Consider the following 27,445-nt stretch of genomic DNA (forward strand, 5'->3'; position numbering starts at 1 on the left):
CACCCCCCAACCCCACCCCCAAGGCTTCCTGTGCAAAAAAAAAAAAAAAAAAACATCATCTGGAGTCTCTGTTGTTCCTTCAAGTTCGTACATGTATCAGATACAAGACAGGACTGCAGCTTTTCACCCACTTTTCCGGTTAATATAGGTTTGCAAGAAATCAGCCCAGCATCTGCCTCTACCAATGGGCAAAATACCCTGGGTTCTTTTTGGCAAGAAAGAGAGAAACCTGATTTCCAGAGAACAAGGGAAAATAGTACTTCTGAAATTCTGGGATGACCACACGGGTAACATTTTAAGGAAGCTGCTTGGAGACGCCCTGGTGCCAGCAGCTCCCTCTGGGATCTGGTGATGGCGCATTTGGGAACACGTGTTGGGGCCGCAGCCTGTGGAACTGAAGTCCCCCTGGTGTGTCTTCCAGGTGGTGGAGAAGCTGATCCGAGGCCTCGCCATGGAGGACAGCAGGAACATGTTTGCTTTGTTTGAATACAACGGCCACGTCGACAAAGCCATTGAAAGTCGAACCGTTGTGGCTGATGTCTTAGCAAAGTTTGAAAAGTAAGTTCCTTTTCCCTACTGTGTCAGAAGAGCAAATACGAGAAATTACAGAGCAGGGTTGAGGGTTTGAACTTCCATTCCGTTTTTGGCTTCACGGTATATTGGAGTTAGTTTTATTTTACCTGGGTTGATGCCTGTTTAACTTTGCATATCTGCTATTTTTCTCGATTCCTAGATAAAGCCATGGTCTTACATGATGTAACTTGTCAGTGGTTTTTTACCCCATTCCTTTTCTCAGTTCCATGTTGGACCTGTCTGGGTATTTCTTAATTTTTTAGGTTTCCAGTTGTCATTAGCTTTGAAATTGGGCTGATTGACTGAAATCAACTTATAAACTCTTTAAACTATGTTTTATGTCTACAACATAAAATGGACCTACGACTTTTTTTTTTTTTTTGAGACAGAGTCTTGCTCCGTCGCCCAGGCTGAAGTTCAGTGGCACAACCTTGGCTCACTGCAACCTCTGCCTCCTGGGTTCAAGCAATTCTCCTGCCTCAGCCTCCCAAGTAACTGGGATTACAGGCACGCACCACCACGCCCAGCTAATTTTTGTATTTTTAGTATAGACAGGGTTTGGCCATGTTGGCCAGGCTAGTCCCAAACCCCTGACCTCAGGTGATCTGCCCACCTGGGCCTCCCAAAGTTCTGGGATTACAGGGGTGAGCCACCACACCCAGCCTATAATAGACCTACGATATTTGATCTGTGACTTCATATTCTCTAGCATGGAAGATATTCCTGCTTAGTATAAACACAGCCCTCATACAAGAATATTCACATCAGTTTTTATAAATGTTCTCATAATGTATCTGGGGCTTGGTAAAGGTAATAAAGAAAACAGGCTTTTGTTTCTTTTCTTCCCGTGGACTCAGCATAATGCTTAGCTGGTACTAATTTGAATGCGGCTCTCAGAAAACACTTGTTAGCTGGTTTAACCAGAGGCTGTCTGCTTGTTTTCTTAAAGCAAAATCAGGGTGAAAGTACGTTTTTCACTCTGTTTATTTCTCTGTCCCCATCTCTATCCACTGTTATCTGGGCCTGGACAGAATGTCTGTGTCCTTAGAATACACCATGTAAAGTCAGCTCCTGCGGGTCACCGAAGGCCCCTCTCGTTCATTTTCTGAGCCTCTCTTGACTCCTGTGTGTAGGCTGGCTGCCACATCCGAGGTGGGGGACCTGCCATGGAAATTCTACTTCAAACTTTACTGCTTCCTGGACACAGACAACGTGCCGAAAGACAGTGTGGAATTTGCATTTATGTTTGAACAGGTAAAAGGAATAGTTAGAAACAGATTTCTTTGCGGGCAAGCAAGGGTGAAACCAGTTAATACTTAGCCTTGTAAGTTAACTGGTACCTTAGAAATGAGGCACACCTGTAGATTTCCCGGCAAAGACAAGGCCCAGCTGCTCTTTCATTCGTTTGTAGAATGAAACCTGCTACACATTGCATTTGAACCACCATTCCAGGAACTGTTCTAGTTGACAGGAGAGAGACCGTAAGGAATAAAATATATGACGTGTGTTAGGTGGTATCTGTGCTAGGGAGAAAATTAAATTTAAAGCAATGAGCAGGGGTGAAGGTGCAGTTTTAACCCAGGGCAGTCAGGGAAGGTGAGTGTGAGAGAAACCCTGATGAAATGAGGGAGGAAGCGTTGTGGGTATCCCATGGCACGGCAGTGCATTGACCAGAAAGCTGTTGACTGTCTCCTTTCAGGCCCACGAGGCGGTTATCCATGGCCACCATCCAGCCCCAGAAGAAAACCTCCAGGTTCTTGCCGCCCTGCGACTCCAGTATCTGCAGGGGGATTATACTCTGCACGCTGTCATCCCACCTCTCGAAGAGGTTTATTCCCTGCAGAGACTCAAGGCCCGCATCAGCCAGTCAACCAAAACCTTCACCCCTTGTGAGCGGCTGGAGAAGAGGCGGACGAGCTTCCTGGAGGGGACCCTGAGGCGGAGCTTCCGGACAGGGTCCATGGTCCGCCAGAAGGTCGAGGAGGAGCAGATGCTGGACATGTGGATTAAAGAAGAGGTCTCCTCTGCTCGAGCCAGTATCATTGACAAGTGGAAGAAATTTCAGGGAATGAACCAGGAACAGGCCATGGCCAAGTACATGGCCTTGATCAAGGAGTGGCCTGGCTATGGCTCGACGCTGTTTGACGTGGAGGTGAGAAGTGGCTGCCGTGTGTCGGGGTGGGCGGGGTGCTGGCATCTGAGAACATAGATCACGGCCAAGTTCATCTGGAGAGAAGACAAGATGGAGCACTTTGCTCTCTCAACCTTTTTTATTCGAGCCCCCTAAATTGTACCATTAACACCTCCCTTCTCACAGTTTCTCCTCTCCTTTGTAAGTAAATGCATCTGTAATATTAGGAATGAATGCAAAATTAAGATGTCATCTATTCTTTTACTACCCTTCCTTAGGGAAGCTATAGATCTAATTTTTTAAACACTGATAAAAATCTACATTTAAAAAAATTTATAGCTATATATACAAATTAGAAACTGTGGATATACTTGCGTTTTACTTTTTTGTTTTTTCTTTACAACCCTGTGTTTGAAAGAATGTCTGTTTCATAATGGAATTTAGCCATTAGCATCAACCCAGTACTGATTTTTTTTTTTAAGTAGACCACTTATTGAAAAGCAGTCTTACTAATGGTATAGATGGGAGCTTGGCAAACTGGTCTGTGGGTCAGATCTTGCCTGCCTCCTTTTTTTCTGACGTTTTATTGGAACACAGCCAAGCTCATTCCTTTAGATACATTCTCTGGCTGTTTTTGTGCAGAGGTTGAGTAGTTGTGACAGAGACAACGTGATCCACAAAGTCTAAAAATCTTTCCTATGTGGCCCTTAACCGATACGTTTGCCAGCTCCTGGTCTAAATTAGTTTTTTTTTTTTTTTTTTTTTGATGATTGCAGTAATTCCGCATGTTATCCGATGACTTTAAATTGAGGGTCTGTAGAAATCTAAATATTGATTGTATATTCTAGGATCCATTAATGGCTTTTCATTGGGTGATGTTTTTGGTTTGGTTGGTTGGTTCAATGAAGTTTGTTTTTAAGTATAAAGAAATCAGGTGCTTTGTACAAAGCCATGATTCCACTTCTCCCTGACAAGGAATAGGTAATAATAGCAGTTAAACTCTTGGCTTCCTGCAAAATGTGAGCTGTGGATTAGCGTAGAAAGCTACTGGCTTTTGCATGGAGAATGGAGAGAATGTCTGGTTATTAGGGATACAAACTAGGGACTCTTTTCAGTGTCCCCAATGTATAGCCCTCCTGCTTGTCCAGGTTTGGATCAGCCCTGTGTTGTTAGCCCCTACATATGGGCTCTTACTGTCTTCCACCGATCTGTACAGGAAAGTGTACAGTTAAACCAAAACCAGTCAAGACCCTGTTCCCACTCTGCATATGGAAGGCCATTGCTGCTCCTTGTCAAGAGGAGCCAGAACTGCCCAGCATGCGTGATGTGGAGAATTTCCCTCTGTGATCCTAGATTTTGTATTTGAAGACTAACCATCTGCAAAGAGGATTGGAGGCAGAACTGGAGATGTTAAGAGTCGACTTGTCTTGGGGAGGGGAGCTTCCTTCAGTCCCCCGGCCAGCACGTGCATTACCAGGCCACTTCCATGTGGCTAAACCGAACAGCTAGTAGAATAATGCCAAGAAGTGGAGAGTCAAAGCAAGATGTTAGACCCTGCCAGTTAGTGAGCTTTTCCCAAATGCATGAGATTAACTAGTTAGAAATCAATCAAGATAGCCAGAGAGGTGCCGTTTCTCGTATTTCATGCCCCTCCATGCATGCAGGCACGTCGAATATATTTAATCTTCTGTGCAGAGGACTTCACTGAAAGCCTGTCTTACGGTTTAGATGCTATTGCCAACCATTTCATGACTTAACTCTTCTGTTGACTTTCTTGCCCACCAGTGCAAGGAAGGTGGCTTCCCTCAGGAACTCTGGTTGGGTGTCAGTGCGGATGCCGTCTCCGTCTACAAGCGTGGGGAGGGGAGACCACTGGAAGTCTTCCAGTATGAACACATCCTCTCTTTTGGGGCACCCCTGGCGAATACGTACAAGATCGTGGTCGATGAGAGGGAGCTGCTCTTTGAAACCAGTGAGGTAAGAGGCAAAGCAAGTTCATCTTTTTATTCATGGTCTTGACAAGACAGAAAAACAAGACCCCATTTCCTCACGCCTTTGACCAGGTCATTTTCTTTGAATATTTTTCTTTAAAACACAAAAATAAAGTGTTGTGGTCCCTTTCCAGCTGCTGGTTCCCTACAGGCTAAAATCTGAGAACCCCGTATTTCTTCTGTATACTTTTGCAACAGAGGAATTTGGTTCCATTGTGTCACTGAGCCTTACCCTTGGAGGAAAGGAAGAGAAAGGGAAGTGACATAGATGTCCATGAAAAAGCATATTATTTGCAACAAAACCTTATGAAAATTAGTTAACAATTATGGCAGTGTCAGAGCTGTGAGACTCGGTTCTGGTGGCCTCTTGAGACCAGGAGGAAGCCGGGAACATGACCATCCTAGGTACAGCTCATTCTAGATTGTGAAACCACACACACTAAAAGGCCTCTAAATATATATGCTGCCAGCTTCAAAGTTTAAACAGTATAATACAAGCAGCTTATTGAGGCTTCCACGAAGGGAACAGCTAGCAATCCAGCGTGGTGAGTAGAGAGGAGTCACCTGCTGCCTGGTTCGGAATGGAGAGGTGGTGGGGAGGGCGTTCCAGGTGCTTGGGGGATGTGGCATTGTAGGTTCCCTAGGCTGATGGGGAGACGTGCAGTGAGAGGGAAGAGGGTGGGGAGCCCTTGACTCAAGGGTCCCAGGTGCCAGGCTGCAGGATTTGGTGAGATCCAGCAGACAACAAGGAACCACTATGGGATCTTTGATTGTGCATGGCGTAACAGTGAATTTACAGACAGTGATCTCTGGGGTGGGACTGGAAGGGAAGAGAGCAAGCAGGGAAATGGAAGCCAGTTATGATGCCTGCATGGGGTCCAGGCCAGCTGTGAGAAGGGGTGGCAATGATGGGGACACCATGGGAGGGAGCTAATGGAGATCCCAGCTGGAGGAGGTGGCTGTTACAGAGCAGAAGCGGGCCTGGTGTCTGGGGAGCTGGCCGCTCTCCCAGCCCCTAGGGCCTCAGTTATCTTGTTTCTTCAGCTGCATCCTAAGGAGTTGACTAGAATTAGATGATCCTGTCTTTAAAGGCTGTAATTATGGACTCTGTCATTTCACATTTATTTTAAGCGGGGATAGTAATCCTAGCACTGTTGACACTGAGTAACTTCAGCTTCCTTGGGTAGCTTCTGTATTTTAATGTGCAAAATCTGACAGTTTACATCAAGCCAAATTGGCACGTTTGTGTGAAAGAACCACCAGGTGGTACACATTGTATTTGGAAAAGCCGAGATTCCACCTCTCCCTGATGAGGAAGGTGAAAGCAGCTCAACTTCTGGCTTCCTGCAAAGTGGGAGCTGTGGATCAGCACGGAAAGCTACAGGAGGGTGCCCAGGGAATGTCTGGTTATTAGGCAGGGCCCTTCGCCTGGGGGAGACTCTTGACCATGTGTTGGTTCTGCTTCCCCCCTGGGCAGGTAGTGGATGTGGCCAAGCTCATGAAAGCCTACATCAGCATGATTGTGAAGAAGCGCTACAGCACGACACGCTCCGCCAGCAGCCAGGGCAGCTCCAGGTGAAGGCGGGACAGAGCCCACCTGTCTTTGCTACCTGAATGCACCACCCTCTGGCCTCGGCTGGCTCCAGTGTGCCATGCCCAGCCGAAACACAGAGCTGCCCAGGCTTTCTGGAAGCTTCTGGTCGGAGGGAAGTGTCTCTGAGGATCCTTTTGCCTGCCGACTTCAATGATCCTGTATTAAGCTGTCAACTTTAACAGTCTGCACAGTTTCCAAAGCTTTACTACTTAGAGGACACATGCCTTAAAAAAGAAGGGGAGGAACCATGCTGCCACCAAAGCAGCCGGAAGTGCCTTAACTTGTGGAACCAACACTAATCGACCCTAACTGTGCTACTGAAGGGAACTGCCTTCCCCCCCTTCTCGGGGAGATTTACAGAGCGTGGAAGGGGGGCATTCTCTGTCAATGATGCGCTAACCTCCCAACCTGATTTCCCCGAATCTGAGGGAAGGTGAGGGAGTAGGGAGGGGATAGAGAGCCCGAGGGGACTGTGTGTTTGAGCTGGAGTGCTGCGGGCAGCCTTTCTCATGGAATGACATGATCAACGTTTTTCTTTGTTTCATCTTTTAAGTGTACGTGCTTGCCTGTTCATGCATGTGTTCATAAACACTTTAATCATGGCTTCATGAGCATTAAAAAGCAAAGGGAAAAAGGATGTGCAATGGTGTACACAGTCTGTCTGTATATTTTTAATAGTGCAGAGCTATAGTCTCAATTGTTACTTTATAAGGTGGTTTTATTAACAAACCAGAATCCTGGATTTTCCTGTCTTTGCTGTATTTTGAAAAACACGTGTTGACTCCATTTTGTTTTACATGTAGCAAAGTCTGCATCTGTGTCTGCTGTATTATAAACAGATATGCAGCCTACAAGATAACTGTATTTATAAACTACTCTTCAACAGCTGGCTCCAGTGCTGGTTTTAGAACAAGAATGAAGTCATTTTGGAGTCTTTCATGTCTAAAAGATTTAAGTTCAAGTGTTACTTGGAAGGTTAAATTGTATCCCTCTGGATCAATTACAGGTACAACCATGTTGACTATGGGGTAGAGACGCTGCATTCCAGAAATGTCTTAACATTTGAGTGAACCTTTAAAGGACCCTGACATTAAATGCTGAGGCTTTAGTAAAATACACACATATTTTATCCCAAGTTTATAATGGTGGTCTGAACAAGGCACCTGTAAATAAATCAGCATTTATGACCAGAAGAAAAATAATCTGGTCTTGGACTTCTATTTTTATATGGAAAAGTTTTAAAGACTTGGGCCAGCTAGGTCTACCCACACAAGAAATTTGCCTTGTCCCGTTGTGCACAACCCTGCAAAACTGTTGGCTCACAGGTCTGACAATAAAAGATACTAGCTAACACGCTGTGTGTTTCCTTTATCAGAGGAGGCTCGAAATGCCATGGAGGGGAGGCTTTTTTTTGTTTTGGCTTTGTGGTGGGTTTTTTTCTTTAGAGACAAGAGTCTCTGTTACCCAGGCTGGAGTACAGTGGTGCGATCTCGGCTCACTGCAGCCTCTGCCTCCTGGGTTCTAGCGATCCTCCTGTCTCAGCTTCCCAAGGAGCTGGGACTACAGGCGAGCACCACCATGCCTGGCTAGGTTTTGTATTTTTGGTAGAGATGGGGTTTCACCATGTTGGCCAGGCTGGTCTCGAACTCCTGACCTCAAGTGATCCATGTGCCTCAGCCTCCCACAGTGCTGGGGATTACAGGTGTGAGCTACCGCACCTGGCTGGCTTTTTGGTGTTAATGCTGGGGTTTCAGTGTCTGGGCTTGGTGTTTGTTTCATGGACTTGCTCACCAGATCCAAACACAGAACTGCAGCTGTCTCCACTGCTCTTGTAGACACTGAGTGTGACTTCAAGAAAGCCAAGAGGCAAAAGAAAGGACTGATAGATGAAGTCACACACAGCTGAGGACTTGAAATGTGTTTATGTCAGACAGTCTCCTGTGTCAGCCCCAAAGGGTACCTGATCTTGAAACCCCAGATCCTAGAACCTGCCTGCACTTCCCTGTGGAGTAGAACACACAGGTAGGTGGTTTGGTTGCCAGTGTACCCAAACCACCAGAGGCATCTGGCATGAGCAAGCGCCACTTCCCTTGCAGACCACTGACTCCCACCTCTGCTCATGTTTACAAATAGCTTCTTCCCATTCTGCAGGGATTGGGATGGAACCTGAAGCCAGATGCTGCCTGGATCCTGTGCCCCCAACCCAGGGACCGAAGGAAGGCTGGCAAAGACTTGGATGTGTGTTCTTTGTTTTCATTTTAGGCCCAGAGAGAATTTGACAGAAGTCTTCTTTCTACTGCACACCTCTCAGGATTCCCTCTGTGACTTAATTTACTCTGGAAGGCTGTCCCCCGCCTCAATTACAGATGGGGAAATAGGCAAGGAAAGGCATGACTCAGATAGGGGGTTAGAGCAGCACCATAGTTAGAACGTAGATTTACGCGTGAGCCTTTACGTGGCATAGTTGTGGTCTTGTTTTTAGCCTCTTATTTAGAAATAATTACAGACTCAGAGAAAGTTGTAACAGAACATACAGGGAGGCCTGCGTGCCCTTCACTCAGTTTCCCCAGTGGTAACATCTCCCATCACTGTAGAGCAGCATCACAGCTAACAAAGTACCACTGAGTTTCCCCCAGCCACAGAACCTATTTCAATTTTACTGCTTTTATGTGCACTCCTTGGTGTGTGTGATGTCAGTAGCTTTGAACAAGGTCAGTGAAGTGCAGTCGTCCCTTGGTATCCAAGGGAGATTGGTTCCAGGACCCCACCAGGATACAAAATTCACAGATGCTCAAGTCCCTGATATACAGTGGTGTAGTATTTGCATAGAACCTGCGCATGTCTTTCCTTCCACTTTAAATCATCTCCAGGTTACTGATACCTAACACAACGTAAATGCTGCATAAATAGTTGGTATACTGTGTGTGCATTTTAAAAATTGTTCTAATTTGTTTGAGACAGGGTCTCACTCTGTCACCAGGCTAGAGTGCAGAGGCACAGTCACTGCTCATTGCAGCCTCAACCAATCCTCCCACCTCAGCCTCCCCAAAGTGCTAGGATGACAGGTGTGAGCCACTGTGCCCCGCCAAAAATTTTTTTTTCAAGTATTTTCAATCTGTGGTTGAATTCAGACCACATGGACACACACTGAGGGCTGACTGTAGTTTTGAATGTCTGTGTTTATTACTGAGGAAAGGCATCAGCATAAAGTATTTTATCATTTCAGATGCCAACAATCTAGTATTTTAATTTTTAATTCTTTTGAAAGCTAATATATATAGGTGACTTGTAAGACAAAAATCTCAAATACTAGAAGTAAAATGTTACTTTTTTTCCAGATGTAGCCCTCTAATTACCCATTTTCTTTTCCCAGAAACTGCTATTTTTACTGTTTTATTGAATATTCTCTCAAAAATAAACTGTCCAATCATATACTCACACATATATATCCCCATCCTCGTTTTTAATATAAACATAAGTTGTTGTAGCTTGCTTTTGTCTCAGCATAATATTTTAGCTCTCATCCTACATTAATACCTATAGAATTGCCTTATTCTTTTTGATGATTATATAGTACCTCAGATAGCTTTGTGGAAAAACAGGATAAGGCCATCTATATTAATCCATTCTCACACTGCTATAAGGACATGCCTGAGACGGGGTAATTTATAAGGAAAAAGAATGGATTCACAGTCTCACGTGTCTGGGGAGGCCTCACAATCATGGTGGATGGTGAAAGAGGAACAAAGGCACATCTTACGTGGCAGCAGGCAAGACTGTGTGTGCAGGGGAACTCCCCTTTATAAAACCATTAGATATTCTGAGACTCACTATCAACGAGAACAGCATGGGAAAACCCACCCCCATGATTCAATTACCTCCCATCAGGTCCCTCCTATGACAGGTGGGGATTATGGGAGCTACAATTCAAGATGAGATTTGGGTGGGGACACAGCCAAACCATAGCACCACATAAGTTCTCTGTAAAAATAGTTTCAGCCAGGCATGCTGGCTCACGCCTGTAATCCCAGCATGTTGGAAGGCCAAGGCAAGAGGATCACTTGAGCTCAGGATTTCAAGACCACCCTGGGCAACATGACATGACCCTGTCTCTACAAAAAATTAAACATTAGCCAGGTGTGGTAGTATGCATCTGTAGTCCCAGCTACTGGGGAGGCTGAGATGAGAAAATCATTTGAGCCCAGGAGGTCAAGGCTGCAGTGAGCCATGATGGTACCACTGCATTCCAGTGTGGGTGACAGAGCGAGACCCTGTCTCCAAAAAAAACAAATAGTTCAAAAATCTAAGAGGGCAATTTCTTTAGTTACTAAGCTTTTTATTCAGGTAGCACACTAAATTGGGTCAAAAATCTGCTATAGTAAAGTTCTGTATTTGTGTGTACTGGGTATAAAATTAAGTGCTTTAAATAATTTGAAAATCCCTACTCACCAAAAGCTTATACTGTAATAGGGGACACAACAAGTGCATAAAGCCAAATTTAGCCAGTACATTTATAACTGTTGCGTTCGGTTGATCAGAGAAGCATCATGATTGCTGGGAAATATCGGACCTGGATCCAAGGTTTGGCATTGCTATTCTCAAAGCATGTCATCTTTTAGGTCGGGGTCAGTGAACTACAGTATAGAGACCAAATCTACCCTGCCACCTGTTTTTGTGAATAAAGTTTTATTGAAACAGATCTCTGTGTATTTGTGGATGGTTTGTCTATGTGTGCATTTGTACCACAACGGCAGAGATGAGTAGTTGCAACAGAGGCCCACCACAAAGCTAACAATATTTACTCTCCGGTTCTTCATAGAAAGAATGTGCTGACCTCTGTTGCAGGTAATTATGGTAATTATGGAAGTATAATATTTCCTTTAGAAGCAAAGCTACGGTTAGAATCTTGATTCCATGTGTGATGCAAGGAATACAGCCCCCCCTTTTGAGCTGGTTGCTTTAAGTGTTTCTTACCCACTGTTTTACATGAATCTCCTCTCTCCCTGCATTTCCTCATCAGTGCAAACTGGCTCAGCATCACCCGACTTTGTATTTGATAAATCTGCAGATGAACGAAAGCTTCTCTGGGACAGATTCTATCTTCCCTCCACATGCCCCAAGATATCTAGCATCGTGCCTGCTTGGAATGTTCTGGGGGCTCAATTTAGCCATAGATCACACCATCGATCTCCATAATAAACTTTAAGCAAGTTATGGAGATCAGACAAATGCACATAAAATGTGAAATGACCACACAAGGTAGCACAGCAAGTCTTGTGATTATCAGGAGGTAGTATTCCACGTGCTAAGGCAAGTAGATTGATGTGACTGGGATGACGGGGGAGGATGCAAGGTGGAGGGGTGTGGACCTTGAGCTAGTCTTGCAATATGGCAGGACGTGGGATGGGAGAGGAAGGGATTCCTGGTGGAGAGCGCTGGGAGCACAAGCGCAGGTGGGGTGTGGAAATGGGCATGGGGCAGGTGCAAGGTAGAGGTCACAAGACATGCTGGGGCTCCCTTGTCCTGATCCAAAATAGTGTCTTCTTTGGTCTTCCACCCTTGTCCTCCCACCATGTGTCTATCCTATTCTCCACAGACCAGACACCTAGAGAGATCTTTAGAAAACATAAACCCAAATATGTTTATTTCCTATGCAAAACTATTAATATAACTTTCCATACCACTGAAACATAAATCTTTATACTTTTAGAGCCCTATGTTTTTTTTTTCCCCCAGATGGAGTCCAACTCTGTCACTCAGGAGTGCAGTGATCTCAGCTCACTGCAACCTCTGCCTCCCAGGTTCAAGTGATTCTCCTACCTCAGCCTCCCAAGTAGCTGGATTACAGGCGCCCATCACCATACCCGGCTAATTTTTATATTTTTAGTAGAGACGAGGTTTCACCATGTTGGCCAGGCTAGTCTCGAACTCCTGACCTTGTGATCTGCCCACTTTGGCCTCCCAAAGTGTTGGGATTACAGGCGTGATCCACTGCACCCGGCAAGCCCTGTATTTTCTGCCTCTGTGTGCCCCTCCAGCCTTGTCTCAAGACTCTACCTCACTCATATTCCAGCTGGACTGGCTGTGGCTTAGCAGCATTTGTCTTGGTCATGCTTTCATTGAGTTCCCATTTGACCAGTCTCACAACTTCGAGCATTCTGCAATGACGAACGAAGGTGATGAATGTCTCCTGGTGATGGGAGCTGTACTTTCTAAGCCCATGGAGATCTGGCCATGATGTGCTGATAAATGCTTACCAACTGATCTCTGGGGAAAACAACAACAACAAACAAAAACCAAAACCCTGCTTCATAGAATTTGCTGATGTTCATGGTGTAAATATCCCCACTATGGTTAATTTCAGGCTCCAGAGTGTCACCACTGGAGGTGGAGTTGGAATGAGATGCACACAGCACACAGTCACCTCTGGCAAGCTGGTAAGAGCCAGAGGTCCTGCACACACTGATAAAACAATGGAGAGGAGATGTCTTTTGTTTAAATTTAAAAATGGTATTTGCTGGTTCAGAAGACAACCTCTGAAAGAAGTAGAAAGAAGACACTTATAAAGCCTTAAGCAGTTTGTTTTGATAAGGGGTGTAATTAAGGTGGGAAAATTAAAAATGTACTATAGGATCTGTTTCCATCTTTAGTTCTCCCAGGGACTTCTATTTTTACTTTCAAGTAATAACTGGGTTACAGCTGATAAGCAGTTTGAGACATAAACAGGATCCACGGACCCTGAAGTGTTCAGATGTTTGCTTGGTGGGAACTAGTTGTTACATTTGAGTTCTCATCATTCCCTCATGATATGCTGGGGAAAATACCCAGTGATCCCTACAAATGCCATCTATTGGGGGAATAGTTCTCTGTGAGTTCACTGAATGACTCGGCATTCAGGAAATAGGCCTCTTAACTGGAGATAAGATAACCCCAAGGATCAATACCAACCATCTTTATTAAGTTGCTTAGAGCCTAGTTGTTAGTAAAAGATATAAATATATAAGGCAATAAGACAATTAACGGAGTATGTGGACCATCTGGATTTGTGTTGAAGGGGCCTAGAAAGAAAGTGTTCAGAGGGAAGTTTTAAAGGGAGGAGAACATTTAGCCCCCAGATGCAGATTTGTGGTATGCAGAGTGAGCACAGGCCAGGGCAGTGGAACCAATGAATGGAGAAAAGTCATGAGGCAAAAATGAGCAGAATGTGAATTTTTTTTTTTTAATACTTTAAGTTCTAGGGTACATGTGCACAACGTGTAGGTTTGTTACATAAGTATACGTGTGCCATGTTGGTGTGCTGCACCCATTAACTCATCATTTACATTAGGTATTTCTCCTAATGCTATCCCTTCCTGCTCCCCCCACCCCACTACAGGCCCTGGTGTGTGATGTTCCCCACCCTGTGTCCAAGTGTTCTCATTGTTCAATTCCCACCTATAAGTGAGAACATGTGGTGTTTGGTTTTCTGTCCTTGTGATAGTTTGCTCAGAATGATGGTTTCTAGCTTCATCCATGTCCCTACAAAGGACAAGAACTCATCTTTTTTTATGGCTGCATAGTATTCCATGGTGTATATGTGCCACATTTTCTTAATCCCGTCTATCACTGATGGACATTTGGGTTGATTCCAAGTCTTTGCTATTGTGAATAGTGCTGCAATAAACATATGTGTGCATGTGTCTTTAGAGCAGCATGATTTATAATCCTTTGGGTATATGCACAGTAATGGGATGGCTGGGCCAAATGGTATTTCTAATTCTAGATCCTTGAGGAATCGCCACATGGTCTTCCACAATGGTTGAACTAGTTTACAGTCCCACCAACAGTGTAAAAGTGTTCCTATTTCTCCACATCCTCTCCAGCACCTGTTGTTTCCTGACTTTTTAAATGATTGCCATTCTAACTGATGTGAGATGGTATCTCATTGTGGGTTTGATTTGCATTTCTGATGGCCAATGACCTAAAGTAATTCTTTCTTACACTCTCCTTCCTTTGTGTTACTCTGGTTAATATTCTCTCTTTGATGTAATCAATGGCATTAATTACCATTTGCTCAGCACATATTTCAGGCTTGGCACCAAGTGTGCTGCCATCAGCATCTGGTTTTGTCCTTGCCACGAGATAGGTGCTATTTATAATCTATTTTAATATCTATTTTATAGTGAAGCTATTGCAATTTAAAAAGCAGTTTATTTAACTTGCTGTAAGTTAGGTTTGCTGTGTAACAAATCTCCCCCAATTTCAGTAGCTAAAATAACATCCACTTCTTTTTTTTCTGAGACAGAGTTTTGCTGTTGTTGCCCAGGCTGGAGTGCAATGGGCCATCTCGACTCACTGTAACCTCCGCCTCTTGGGTTCTAGCGATTCTCCTGTCTCAGCCTCCTGAGTAGCTGGGATTACAGGTGCCTGCCAACATGCCCAGCTAATTGTTTTTCTTCTTTTTTTTTTTTTTGAATCGGAGTCTCGCTCTGTCGCCCAGGCTAGAGTGCAGTGGCGCAATCTCAGCTCACTGCAAGCTCCACCTCCCAGGTTCACGCCATTCTCCTGCCTCAGCCTCCCAAGTAGCTGGGACCACAGGCACCTGCCACCACACCCGGCTAATTTTTTTGTATTTTTTTTTTTTTTAATAGAGATGGGGTTTCACCATGTTAACCAGAATGGTCTTGATCTCCTGACCCCGTGATCTGCCTCCCAAAGTGCTCGGATTACAGGCATGAGCCACAACGCCCAGCCATTTTTTATATTTTTAGTAGAGATGGGGTTTCACCACGTTGGCCAGGCTGGTCTTGAACTCCTGACCTCAGGTGATCCTCCCGCTGTGGCCTCCCAAAGTGCTGGGATTACAGGTGTGAGCCACCACACCCGGCCTAACATCCACTTCTTTAGCTCATGATTCAAGGGGTTGTCAGTTTGAGCTGGCTCACTTGGGCAGTCCCTCCCTGCTGGACCCACACATGGCTCTTCAGTTCAACTATAGCGAGGTGAACAAAGTTGACCTTGCCTGACTTTCTCATATTTGGGACCTCAGATGAGACAGTTGAGCTCCACTCCATGTGTTCGCTCATCCTCCAGTTAACTAGCCTTGGCCGGTTTATGGGGCATTTGGCAAGGTCCTAAGAGAACGAATGCGAACAGGCAAGTCCTCTTGAGATTTAAATTCAAAAATGGCACATTGCTCATTCTACCACATTCTACTGGTCAAAGCAAGACATAATGCCAGGCCGTTGTCAGGAGGTGGGGAAATAGACTCCATAACTTCATGGAAGTTGCTGCAAAGTCACTCAACAAAAGGTTGGAGAATCATGGCCACTTTTGTAATCTACAGCACTTGCTGAAAATCACAATACTATTATGGACAGGGAATTCAGGTCCAGGGTCATCCGTCTCCAAATCTCACTTGATATACTTTGGTTATCTGTCCCTTTCCAAATCTCACGTTGAAACGTAATCCCCAAGGTTGCAGGTGGGGCCTAGTGAGAGGTATTTGGATCCTGGGGGAGGATCCCTCATGGCTTGGTGCCACGATAGCGAGTGAGTTCTCATGAGATCTGATTGTTTTTAAAAGTGTAGCATCTCCCCACTGGCCTTGCTCCCACTCTGTCAAGTGGTGTGCCTGTTCCTATGCCACCTTCCACCGTGAGTGAAAGCTCCCTGAGCCCTCCAGAAGCCAAGCAGATGCCAGTGCCATGCTTGAAGAGCGGGCAGAACCATGAGCCAAGTAAACTTTTTTTTTTGAGATGGAGTCTTGCTCTGTCGCCCAGGCTGGAGTGCAGTGGCGCAATCTCGGCTCACTGCAAGCTCTGCCTCCCGGGTTCACGCCATTCTCCTGCCTCAGCCTCCCGAGTAGCTGGGACTACAGGCACCCGCCACCATGCCCGGCTAATTTTTTGTATTTTTAGCAGAGACAGGGTTTAACCATGTTAGCCAGGATGATCTCGATCTCCTGACCTTGTGATCCGCCCGCCTCTGCCTCCCAAAGTGCTGGGATTACAGGCATGAGCTACCACGCCCAGCGAGCCAAGTAAACTTCTTTTCCGTATAAATTACCCAGTCTCAGGTATTTATTTGGCAATGCAAAAATGGCCTAACACATTGCTGTTTCATCACAAAACTATGCCAAATCCAAGCAGTTTCTCTATTTTTCACTGGCCTCCTGATAGGACCACACCCATTCTATGGGGCATAATCTACCATCCCATCACCAGCTTCCTTTAATTAGAACATGTACCTTCAGCATAAACACACATACATGCCCACTGTATTATTCCCTTTTCCAAGTTTCTGCTCATATTCTTCTCTTGCTTGAAGTGACCTTTCTCCCTATTCACATTTTCTTCATCCGTGATAACTTGGTTCAGGTTTTAATTTCTACACAAAGCTGCCTGTGACAGAACACCCAATAATCTGGCCTTTCTCTCCTTTTACCTTTTAGTAACAGAATTCCCCTACGTTTTGACTTGCAATGCATGCTTAGCCACAGAATACATTTCCCAGCCTCACGTGCAGCTTAGTGTGTGTGGCCATTTTAAAGCATATTGCAACTTCTTGATACCTCTCCTATAAAAAGGTGAAGTCTAATTCTTATGAATATGGGTCAGCCATGGTGATTCACTTCTAATGAGTAGAATGTGGAAGAAATGCTACTGCATGACTTACAAGCCTAGGTCATAAAAAGTGGTACATCTTTACTTCCTCTTTCTCTGACATACAAGAAGTCTCCCTAACCTAAAGATACCATGCCAAATATATTGACTATGTTAAGGAGGCCACATAGAGAGAAAAGCTTGACACACCCCAGATGCACCATACCTCGGCTGTTTAACTTCCCAACCTCGGCCATAAGATAAGTCAGTGAGTCTTTAGATTATTCCAGCCCTTAGCTCTGAACTGCCCCAGCTTAAGCTGAGGGGAGCAGAGCTGAGTTCTCCCTGCTAAGATCTGCCCAAATTGCAGTTTCATGAGCAAAATAACTGTTGTTTAAAATGATCACTAAGTTCAGGGGTGGTTAGTTTCACAACTGTAGAGAACTGGACATATTTTGGCACTCTAGACTTGAGGTGCTGCCATAACCAAACCTAAAGCATGTGGCTTTGGCACTGAGCAGTGGGAAGAAGTTGGACTTAAGAAACATGTTAGAGAAGCATCGAGGACTTCAAAGAAATCATTAACAGAGGCTTGATGGCCTCTGGGGGACTGCTGGTGAGGACTTACAGGAAAGTGAGGAAAATATTATTGGAAGCTGGAAAAAAAATCTTCATGATGCAATAGCAGGAAGTTTAGTAACACCGTTGCCTGTGGCAATGTGGGAAATAGAAAAAGCACCTAATGAGCTACATGTTCCAGCTAAGGCGATTTCCAGAGAGTGTGTTGAAAGTACCACCCGGTTTCTTTTCACTATAAAAAATAGACAAGCTAAAGAAAGAACTGTTAAATATAAAGGAGCCAGGACTTTGAGTTGAAAATAAAACTGATTTTCATTCCTAGTTTCTCTCCAATTGACATAGTGATTGCTAAAATTAAGAAATGGTTTCTGGAAGATATCAAATGCAGGGCACTGTCAGGACAACATAGTCTAAAGATGAACCCAAAGGTGCAACTGTAAAACTCTATGTGACGCTCTTAGAATTAAAATCGAAGTTCTCTAGAGATCGTCAGGGTAGATCCTTCCCACTACATAACTTGGGCTTCTAAGAATCTTTTTTTTTTTTTTTTTTTTTTTTTTTTTGAGGCAGATTCTCGCTGTGTTGCCCAGGCTGGAGTGCAGTGGCACAACCTTGGCTCACCACAACCTCCATCTCCAGGGTTCAAGCAATTCTCCTGCCTCAGCCTCCTGAGTAGTTGGGACTACAGGTACATGCCACCATGACTGGCTAATTTTTTTATTTTTAGTAGAGATGGGGTTTCACTATGTTGACCAGGCTGGTCTAGAACTCCTGACTTCAGGTGATCCACCTGCCTTAGCCTCCCAAAGTGCTGGGATTACAGGCATGAGCCACCACACCTGGCCAAGAATCTTAAATGAATTATTCCAGAGTCACCTTTCAGGGATCCCGATGTAGAAAAAGATTTATCTTGAGATACACAGATGAGGCTTTTGTTTAATGGAGTGAATTCCAGTAGGTTACATAGTAAATCCAAAATGTTGTAAGATAATTGTATGAGACAAAACTTTGATAGGCAGGACACAGACCGAAAAATCTAATCGGCTGCAAACATGGCTATGTTTTATAGAAAAAGAAAAGATGACTCAGAGGATATATCCAAGAATCCATAGAGAATGATTCCCATTTTCCCATTTGCTGGAACTGAGCCTTCATCAGTGGACTGGCCATATGTGTTCAGCTGGATTTCAGAAGTGCCGTGGACCAAGGAGTTCTGTGTGCTTCTTCCCCCCACTGAGTTAGAGTATCTATAGCAGTTATGTTATGCCAGACCTACCATTGCCTGTGGCATGAGTGGGACAGAAGACTTGTCTCTTTAGTACACAGATCTTCAGTTCAAGAAAAGATCATCAATGATCTATACTCAAGGAACTGCCCACGAGGAGCCTCACCCATGTGGGAACATGATTTACATGACAACACCCTGGGTCTCAAACCTGAACCTGATCTCTTAATAGATACAACTTTGCAAGTCCTGGGATGAAGCAAGTGTATTTTGCATGAAGGAGAAATGTAAATAATTTGGGCTAGAGGATCGATTGTGCTGCTTTTAAAATATATCCACGAATTTTGTGATACTCCTCCCACGAAAAGGTGGAGTCTAATTGTCCTCTCCTTGAATATGGGGCAGCCCTAGTTACCCACTTCTGATAAATAGAATGTGACACGAATAACACTGCGTGACTTACAGAGCCAAGTCATAGAAGATGACACCATAACTTTTGCTTGTCTCCCCTTCTCTCTTGGGACATGTGCTTTTGGAGCCCTAAAACCACCATGGTGAAGAGAAAGATACCCAAGGAATCCCAGCTGTGCCAACCCCCATCTATTTAAGTCTTCCCAGTACCAACCACAAGGTACTTCACATGATTCCAGTCTCCAGCCTTCAAGCTGCCTCGACTGATGCCAAGGGGAACAGAGACATGCTATGCTCACTGAGGTTCCAGTCACTTCAGCAAGCCAGAAAGAGGAAGAAAAGAAAGAGAAATGGAAAAGATATACAACTGTTATTATTCACAGCTGATACGATGAAGCTCCTCGCTTATTGACTGATCACGTTGGATTTTCTATTAGAATTAATGAGTGATTCTAACAAGATCACTAGATAAAAAGTCAATTTAAAACTGCGTTTCTATATAGGACCAACAATGAATTACAAAAGAAAAATGTAAAAATAATACCTTGTATGTTATTAAAAACATTTAATAGCTAAGAGAAAGTGAAAATCTAAATAAAATAGTGCATTATCTGATGTCAAAGCTCATGACTTCTTCCTGATGCTACAGTCTGAACAAGATGTAAACTCATCCACCAAACATATGAAATGAGAAGGGAAAATGGCTGCTACAAATAGCCAACCATAAAGGCGAAAATATGTTGGCGATGGAAGGAAATAGGGGTATATACCCTAATGTGTCTGTTAAACAGCTGAGAAAGCTAAAGCTTCATAACTCCTACTTTGATCATTCTTATTCTAAATTATGCTGAGTGTAAAACATAGTAAGAAAATCTAACTTCTAAAATAAAATACCTTCCTTCACGACCAAGAGGAAGTCCCACTTATTGGTTAGTAGAGAGCTTCTGCTTGAAAGGTTTATTTTATATTTTACATCATGGTAGAATTATGAATTTTTTCAAAGTAAATTTCTGCTGCTATTCACCGGAGTGTACCACCTATCTAGAAGCATCCATGTGAGAGGCACACCATTGCACATTGATACCTGCTATTAAGAACACCTCCCTGGCTGGGTGCCGTGGCTCACGCCCACAATCCCAGCACTTTGGGAGGCTGAGGCAGGCAGATCACCTGAGGTCAGGAGTTCGAGACCTGTCTGGCCAACACGGCGCAACCCCGTCTCTACTAAAAATACAGAAAAGTAGCCGGGCGTGGTGGCTTGTGCCTGTAGCCCCACCTACTTGGGATGCTGAGACACAAGAATCGCTTGAACCCAGGATGTAGAGGTTGCAGTGAGCTGAGATGGCGCCACTGCACTCTGGCCTGGGTGACAGAGTGAGACTCTGTTTAAAAAAAAAAAAAAAAAAAGGAAAGACACCACCTCCCCTTCTCCTGATTCTGCATAAATGGTTCTTTGTCATTCAGTCCTCAGGTTACACATCAACTCCAGAAAGGCCCTTCCTCACCACCAAATATATTAATAAAATAACTAGCCTTTACTGCATCACCGTCTTTTAAATATCACTTGTCACTAAATGATGTCTTGTTTATTGTATGTCTTTTCCAGTTAGAATGGAAGCTCCATGAGAGCAGAAATTTTTTCATATTTATAACTGTCACTTTGTTAATCAGAACTGTATCTGAATAGAGTAGGTTCTTAGTGATGATTTCTTCATTAAATAAAGGAATAAGGTGTGACTTTCAATTTGGGCTACACCCCAGGTGAGAGGAAGGCAGAGATGAACTGCTGATGCTTTGAGAAATGCAATCCCGGGGTAGAAAGGATGTGGGAGCGAGGCGGAAACGGATGGGAGTCAATGCCAGCCAAGGCTTTATTGTGACAACCCTCTTCACCGTGAGCCAGAAGGAGATCCAGCCAGTTGCTCAGTGGAGCATCTGCTTGGCTCTGTGGGATGTCTCTGCACAGGCTGTGCAGGCAAGTCCTGCCTTGGAGCAGTCCTCCAGAGGGAAGAAATGTATCTTCCCGGCTTGGTCCTGTCTCCTGTTTCCCGCTGGTTGAATTTCACTACCTGGGGAGTCAGCTCCCACACATGTCCATGCCATCTGGTACCTTTATTTTTATTTTTATTTTTTGAAACAGTCTTGCTCTGTTGCCCAGGCTATAGAGCAGTGGCATGATCATAGCTCACCTCAGCTCCTAGGCTCGAGAGATCCTCCTGCTTCAGCCCCCCAAGTAGCTAGAGTGACCAGTGCATGCCACCACACTCAACTTTCAAATTTTTTGTAGAGATGGGGTCTTGCTATGTTGTCCAGGTTGGTCTCAAACTTCTGGCCTCAAGCAATCCTCCTGCCTCAATTTCCCAAATGGTGGGATTACAGATGTGAGCCACTGTGCCTGGCCTACCTGATGCCTTTCAAAGCCACTTAAGTTATATCCTACCCAGAGGTGAGCTGAATAATGGCCTAACACAGATAACCACATCCTAATCCCCAGAATCTCTGAATGTTACCTATGGCAAAAGGGACTCAGCAGATGTGATTAAGAGTCTTGACGCCAGGTGCGGTGGCTCACACCTGTAATCCCAGCACTTTGGGAGGCCGAGGCAGGCAGATCACGAGGTCAGGAGTTCAAGACCACCTGGGCCAACATAGTGAAACCCCATCTCTACTAAAAATACAAAAATTAGCCTGGCATGGTGACGTGTGCCTGTAGTCCCAGCTACTCAGGGAGCTGAAGCAGGAGAATCGCTTGAACCTGGGAGGCAGAGGTTGCAGTGAGCCAAGATTGCACTACTGCACTTAGTCTGGGTGACAGAGTTAGACTCCATCTCAAAAATAAACAATAAATGGTCTCAAGATGAAGCAATTATTCTAGGTTATCCAAGTGGGTCCATTGCAATTCCAAGGGGTCTTCAAAGAGGGAGGCAGAAAATCAGAGGCACGGGTGGGAGATGTGACAATGGAAGCAAGAGTAAGAGTGAGGCAAGAAAGGCGCCACAGGCCGGGGAATGCCAGCAACCTCTGCAAGCCTGGAGAGGCAGGAGGCCCTCGGGAGAAAGCAGCTCTGCTGGCACCTTGATTTTAGAAGCATGAAGCTCATTTCAGACGGTGACCTCCAAAAATGTAAGAAAACTAACTTCTGTTGCTTTAAACCACCACATTTCCGGTAACCTGTGACAGCAGCAACAGGAAACAAATTCACATGCCCTGAAGGTAGCATTTCGTGGAAATCTCTGGCGGGAGGATCTTAAGACTCCAGATACACAGCTGGTTAGTCTTCAGGGGTGGAAAATACAAGGCCCGTGTGGAGTCAGTTGACTGTCTTGGTGCTGAGTGGACCAAGCTTCCAAGAGCTTGGGGGATGGAGGAGACCAAGGAACCTGAGGAGGTAGGTGAGAGAGGCAGCATCCAGGGACCCGTAGTGAAAACAACCACTTATATTAACAAGGTGTGGACAGAGAAAATGTGTGTGTGTTGATTGTATTATCACTGCCTTTTATAACAGTCATCCCTTGGTATCCATGGGGGATTGGCTGCAGGACCCCCCCCCCCCCCACCATGGATACCAAAAATCCGAGGATGCTCAAGTCCCTGATATATAATGACACATCCTCCTGTACATACTCTAGGTGACTTATAACACCTAGTACAGAGTAAATGCTATGTAAATAGTTGTTGTACTATATGGTTTAGGGAATAATAACAAGGAAAATGTCTGTACATGTTCAATATAGATGCAACATTTTTTCAAGTATTTTCAGTCCCTGCTTGGTTGAATCTACAGATGTGGAACCCACAGGTCCAGAGGGCTGGCTTTGAATATTATTTTCAGCTATTGTAAGGAATAACTGCTGAGCCTCATAAGACATCTTCTGGGCCCCTCGGAGTGAATTTCATGTCACATCGTCTCTACTCTTATGTCAGACCATCACAAACATACCTTTAAAATTTGGTAAAAATCACTGAGTGCAGTGGCTCACACCTGTAATCCCAGCACTTTGGGAGGCTGAGGCGGGTGGATCATGAGGTCAGGAGATTGAGATCATCCTGGCCAACATGGTGAAACCCCGTCTCTACTAAAAAATAGCTGGGCATGGTGGTGCATGCCTGTAATCCCAGCTACTCGGTTGGCTGAAGCAGGAGAATCGCTTGAATCAGGGAGTCGGAGGTTGTAGTGAGCCAAGATCGTGCCACTGCACTCCAGCCTGGGTGACAGAGCGAGAGACTGTGTCTCAAAAAAAAAAAAAAAAAAAAGGTAAAAATCTATTTAGACAGAAACAATTTTTTTTATATTTGATATAGAATTTATAGAGTATGTATTAGGGTAACTCTAGTTGCTTTAGCCAACAAATTCCTGTTTCAACCACTTAATATAACGAAAGATGATTTTTTTGCTTCTGTAACAGTCCAATATCGACGTCATGTTGGGAGAGTGGTAGTTACTCCCTGTGGCTCTTCAGGGACCCAGACTGACAGGGGATCTGCCTTCTTCTACATTTAGCTTCCAAGATCTCCCTGGGTGGAGCTGGGCAGAGCTGGCAGAAAGGAAACAAACAGTCCATTGAATCGGTGAATAAGGACATTCACTTCTTAATCTTTTCCACCTGGAAGTGACTTCGCTTCTGCTCCCAATCCACTAGCAAGACCTAATCATGTGACATGACTTACATGCAAGGGATGCTGAGAAATGGATGCAGTGGCTGCTGGGAAATGCAGCTTCAGGCTGGACAACTGCCCTTTCAGTAGCAACTATTCCATACGTAAGGGGAGAATGATGCTTTGGTGGACAGTTAGCTGTCACTGTCACAGTCTACCTCACTGGCCAAGAAATACTCACAAAGACTCTCTCTCCAAATTCAGAAAATTCTTCCCCTAGCCAAAAATAACACTCAAGGGAGTTAACTGAAAATTCTACTGAGTTACTGCATCCGTAGGAACAAAACAGATGGGCAGCCAAGAAGAGATTGTTCAGTCTGTATAACCAAAAGAAATCAAGGATGCTTGATCGGGAACCTGAGAGTCACCAATAAAAAGTCAGTTTCTGGGCTTGAGCCATTGTTTGGCCCCAGGTACACTGACTAAAGACTGTGTCCCTAGAAGGCAGAGCCCTGCAAAACCACACAGCAAGAGGGTGAGGTCCTGGGTCTCCCAGGCCTTTACCAAAGAGATCTACTTGGGTAACTGAATACCAAAGGTTATCCAAACATTTGAGTGACTGCTGCACGAGGTCTTAGTAGGCATTAATACCTAGAGACACAAACCAGCATCTGGTGCCCCGATCAGAGCGGGGAATATTCGAGTAGGTAAAACATGGAGACTGGCCCGGATCCTGCTTATTTATGATGTGTCCACTGCGTCTGCAGACTCATCCAGTGGTCATTTCTCTGGACCCCAAATGTAAAATGGAAATAGACATGCTTCATTTATTGGTTCCCAGGCTTAGGGTAAGACGATCATCATAGAGAGGACCAAGGGGAATCCTCTGAAACGAATCCCCTCTATGACCATAGACAGTGAATCCGAAGTGATACAGCATTCCAAGGTGAATGGCAGAAATTAGTGTCATCCCTGAAGGACCAGAAGATGCAGGGTGATGGACCCCATTATTTTTGCTATTGAATTCACAAGCATGGGCCCTGGAAAAAGACAGATCCTGGAGGATGACAATGGTCCATGGCAAACTCAACCAAGCAGTAGTCACCATTGCAACTGCTGTGTTAGGTGTGATATCATTGCTAGGTCAGAATAGCTTGGCCTGAGTGGATGTTACATGTGATTTAACATACATTCTTGCTTGGAATCCCATTTTCTTGAACTAATTTCTAATGAACTTGAATTAGAACATATAACTTTGATGTCTGAAGATAGATGAAACCTGTAAGATATGTCTATTTCTTCAAAGAGCCTTATATAATTAAAGTGTAATAAATGATATTACCTATAACTACTAATTTTCACATGGTTCTTATTTGGCAAACTCAGTAATTCAAAACATGGCAAGAATCTGGGGGGAAGCAAAACTTGGATTCATGTGAGTAACTCCTAACTGTTCCGTGTGAGCTTTGTTGATTTCATTTGTGCCTGAAAAGGGTCAGAAAAGATTATCCTCCCTTTCATTACGCTCAGCAGGTGTCCTCCTCTCTCCTCATTGGCCTGCTCCCTCTGCAGCGAATGGTCTGTCACCTGCACCCCTTAAGTTCCTCTGACCTTCTACCCCTAACTGAAAACCATTGTGTTCCCAGCAACCTTCTCAAGTGAGGGTTGTTTGGATCCCAGCTCTCTGCCACTGGGCCTGGGGCGAGATGATTATTTTCTTAGCCCCTCCAGACCCTTGCTCTTCCTTCCTTTCTGAAAACCTCACACTGTTTGAAGCGGTGCTATTGGAACAGACTCTCTTCGCCCCTTCCTCATACAAGCATTTGGCTGTCTTTCTCTGCGCCACTGTTTTGGAGACTTCCCTCTCATAGACAGTCCATCCAGCACCCTGGCTTCTTGGGTCCTTTGACCTCCTTACTCCTAGTAATCGTCCCAACCAAACTCTGGCCTGCTGCTCCCAAACTATTTCATTTCCACTTTTTCTCAGCACAGTCCCTTCTAGTGACACTTCAACAATGCTACCCCATGATGACTTCCAAACCAGTGAGGCCACCACTTTCTTCAATGCCCCCTGCTCCCTCCTTCCACAGTCTAGAATCTCTGGTCCATAAGTATAATTTCATTTGTATATACCCTCAGCTCCCTCCTCATCCCCTTCCCTCCCTCCATTTGTCTTCAAAAATCCCACCCACAGCTAAATCCAACTCTCTAAGTCTGTATTTGATGGTTAATTTTATGTGTCAACATGAGTGAGCCATGGGATGCCCAGATAACTGCTCAAACATTATTTCTGGGTGGTCTCTGAGGGTGTATCCAGAAGAGATAAGCCTTTGAATTGGTGAACTGAGTAAAGCCATGTGGGTGGGCATTATCCAATCTATCAGCAGAGGAAGGTTGAGTCCACTCTCAGCCTGACTGCTGGAGTTGGCTTATTGATCTTCTCCTGTCCTTGGAGCACCTGGTTCTCAGGCCTTCTGACCCGGACTGGAATCTACACCATTGGCTCTCTGGCTTTCAGGCCTTGGAATTATATCACAAGCTTTCTTAGGTCTCCAGCTTGCAGACAGAAGCTTGTGGGACTTAAGTATCCATAATCAACCCCCATAATTATGTGAGCCAATGCCTTATAATCTGTTTCTTTCTGGTTACATATATCCTATTAGATCTGTTTCTCTGAGGACCTCTGACTAATGCCCTGTATTTGAGCAGCTGAATATTGCTGGAGAAACATAACCAATATAGCTCTCACTTTATCACAGTCTTCAGAAGCTGGCAGCCCTGTCACATCCATCCTGCCACCCTTCCCTAATGAATTCAGTCTCCTGTATCCTGACCTAAGACCACTTTCTCAAAACTCCTCTCTTTTGAAGCTCCCTGCAGCCATTCCTTCTATTCATCACTTCTTATTTCATTGTGAAAACCCAACAGTTGGCAGAGAACATTTGCATCTTCTATGACATCTTCCAATTTATCCCACATACTCTCATGGCCATCATGCCATTTAGATGCTGATTTTCTCTCCCTCGAGCTTAAGGTCTTCCTATTTGATCTTCTACTTGGTGTCTCCACTTGCATGTGTATTAGGCAGGTGAAATACAGCATGTCCAGAAAAGAATGCCCGATTTTCTCTCCTCATTATTTCCTGTCTGGCTCAGTTGGCAGGCATCATTCTTGACCCCTCTGTGTCCCTGACATTCCACATCTACTCCATGAACATGTAATGTTTCTACCTCTTCTGGTCGTCCAAATTAAGCCACTTCTTGGCACCTCCACCACTACCATTCTCTCTTTCTGTGACTACTGCAGTAGCCCCTACCAGATCTCCCAGCCTCCATGCATGTTGCCTCATCAGTAATCAGAACCATCTTTTAAAGATGAAAATTGGCTAGGCACGGTGGCTCATGCCTGTAATCCCAGCACTTTGGGAAGGTGGAAGGTGGAAGGTGTTCAGGAAGGTGGATTACTTGAGGTCAGAAGTTTGATACCAGCCTGGTGAACACGGTGAAACCTCTTCTCTGTTAAAAATGCAAAAATTAGCCAGGTGTGGTGGCATGCACCTGTAATCCCAGCTACTCAGAAGACTGAGGCAAGAGAATCGCTTGAACCCAGGAGGTGTTGCAGTGAGGTTGCCGTGAGCCAACATTGCGCCACTGCACTCTAGCTTGGGTGACAGAGTGAGACTCTGCCTCGAAAAGATAAATAAAGATGAAAATTGGATCAAGTCCCTTCTTGCACAAAATCTTTCATTGGTTTCTCATCACT

General features: G+C 44.7%; 1 protein-coding gene across 2 annotated transcripts in view; it reads left to right on the forward strand.

Moving 5' to 3' along the window:
- The window catches only part of MYO10 (myosin X), a 272,370-nt gene extending 264,730 nt beyond the window's left edge, over positions 1-7,640 (forward strand). For both annotated transcript variants that reach the window (XM_007961248.3, XM_037988722.2), the window contains 5 exons: positions 422-558; positions 1,707-1,827; positions 2,273-2,725; positions 4,490-4,681; positions 6,173-7,640. In XM_007961248.3, coding sequence (XP_007959439.3) covers positions 422-558; positions 1,707-1,827; positions 2,273-2,725; positions 4,490-4,681; positions 6,173-6,274 — 1,005 coding nt within the window. In that variant the 3' untranslated portion in view covers positions 6,275-7,640. The remainder of the gene's footprint in view (positions 1-421; positions 559-1,706; positions 1,828-2,272; positions 2,726-4,489; positions 4,682-6,172) is intronic.
- The last annotated feature ends 19,805 nt before the right edge of the window (positions 7,641-27,445 follow it).

The sequence above is a fragment of the Chlorocebus sabaeus genome, chromosome 4 (assembly GCF_047675955.1).
Source record: "Chlorocebus sabaeus isolate Y175 chromosome 4, mChlSab1.0.hap1, whole genome shotgun sequence".
Lineage (NCBI taxonomy): Eukaryota > Metazoa > Chordata > Mammalia > Primates > Cercopithecidae > Chlorocebus > Chlorocebus sabaeus.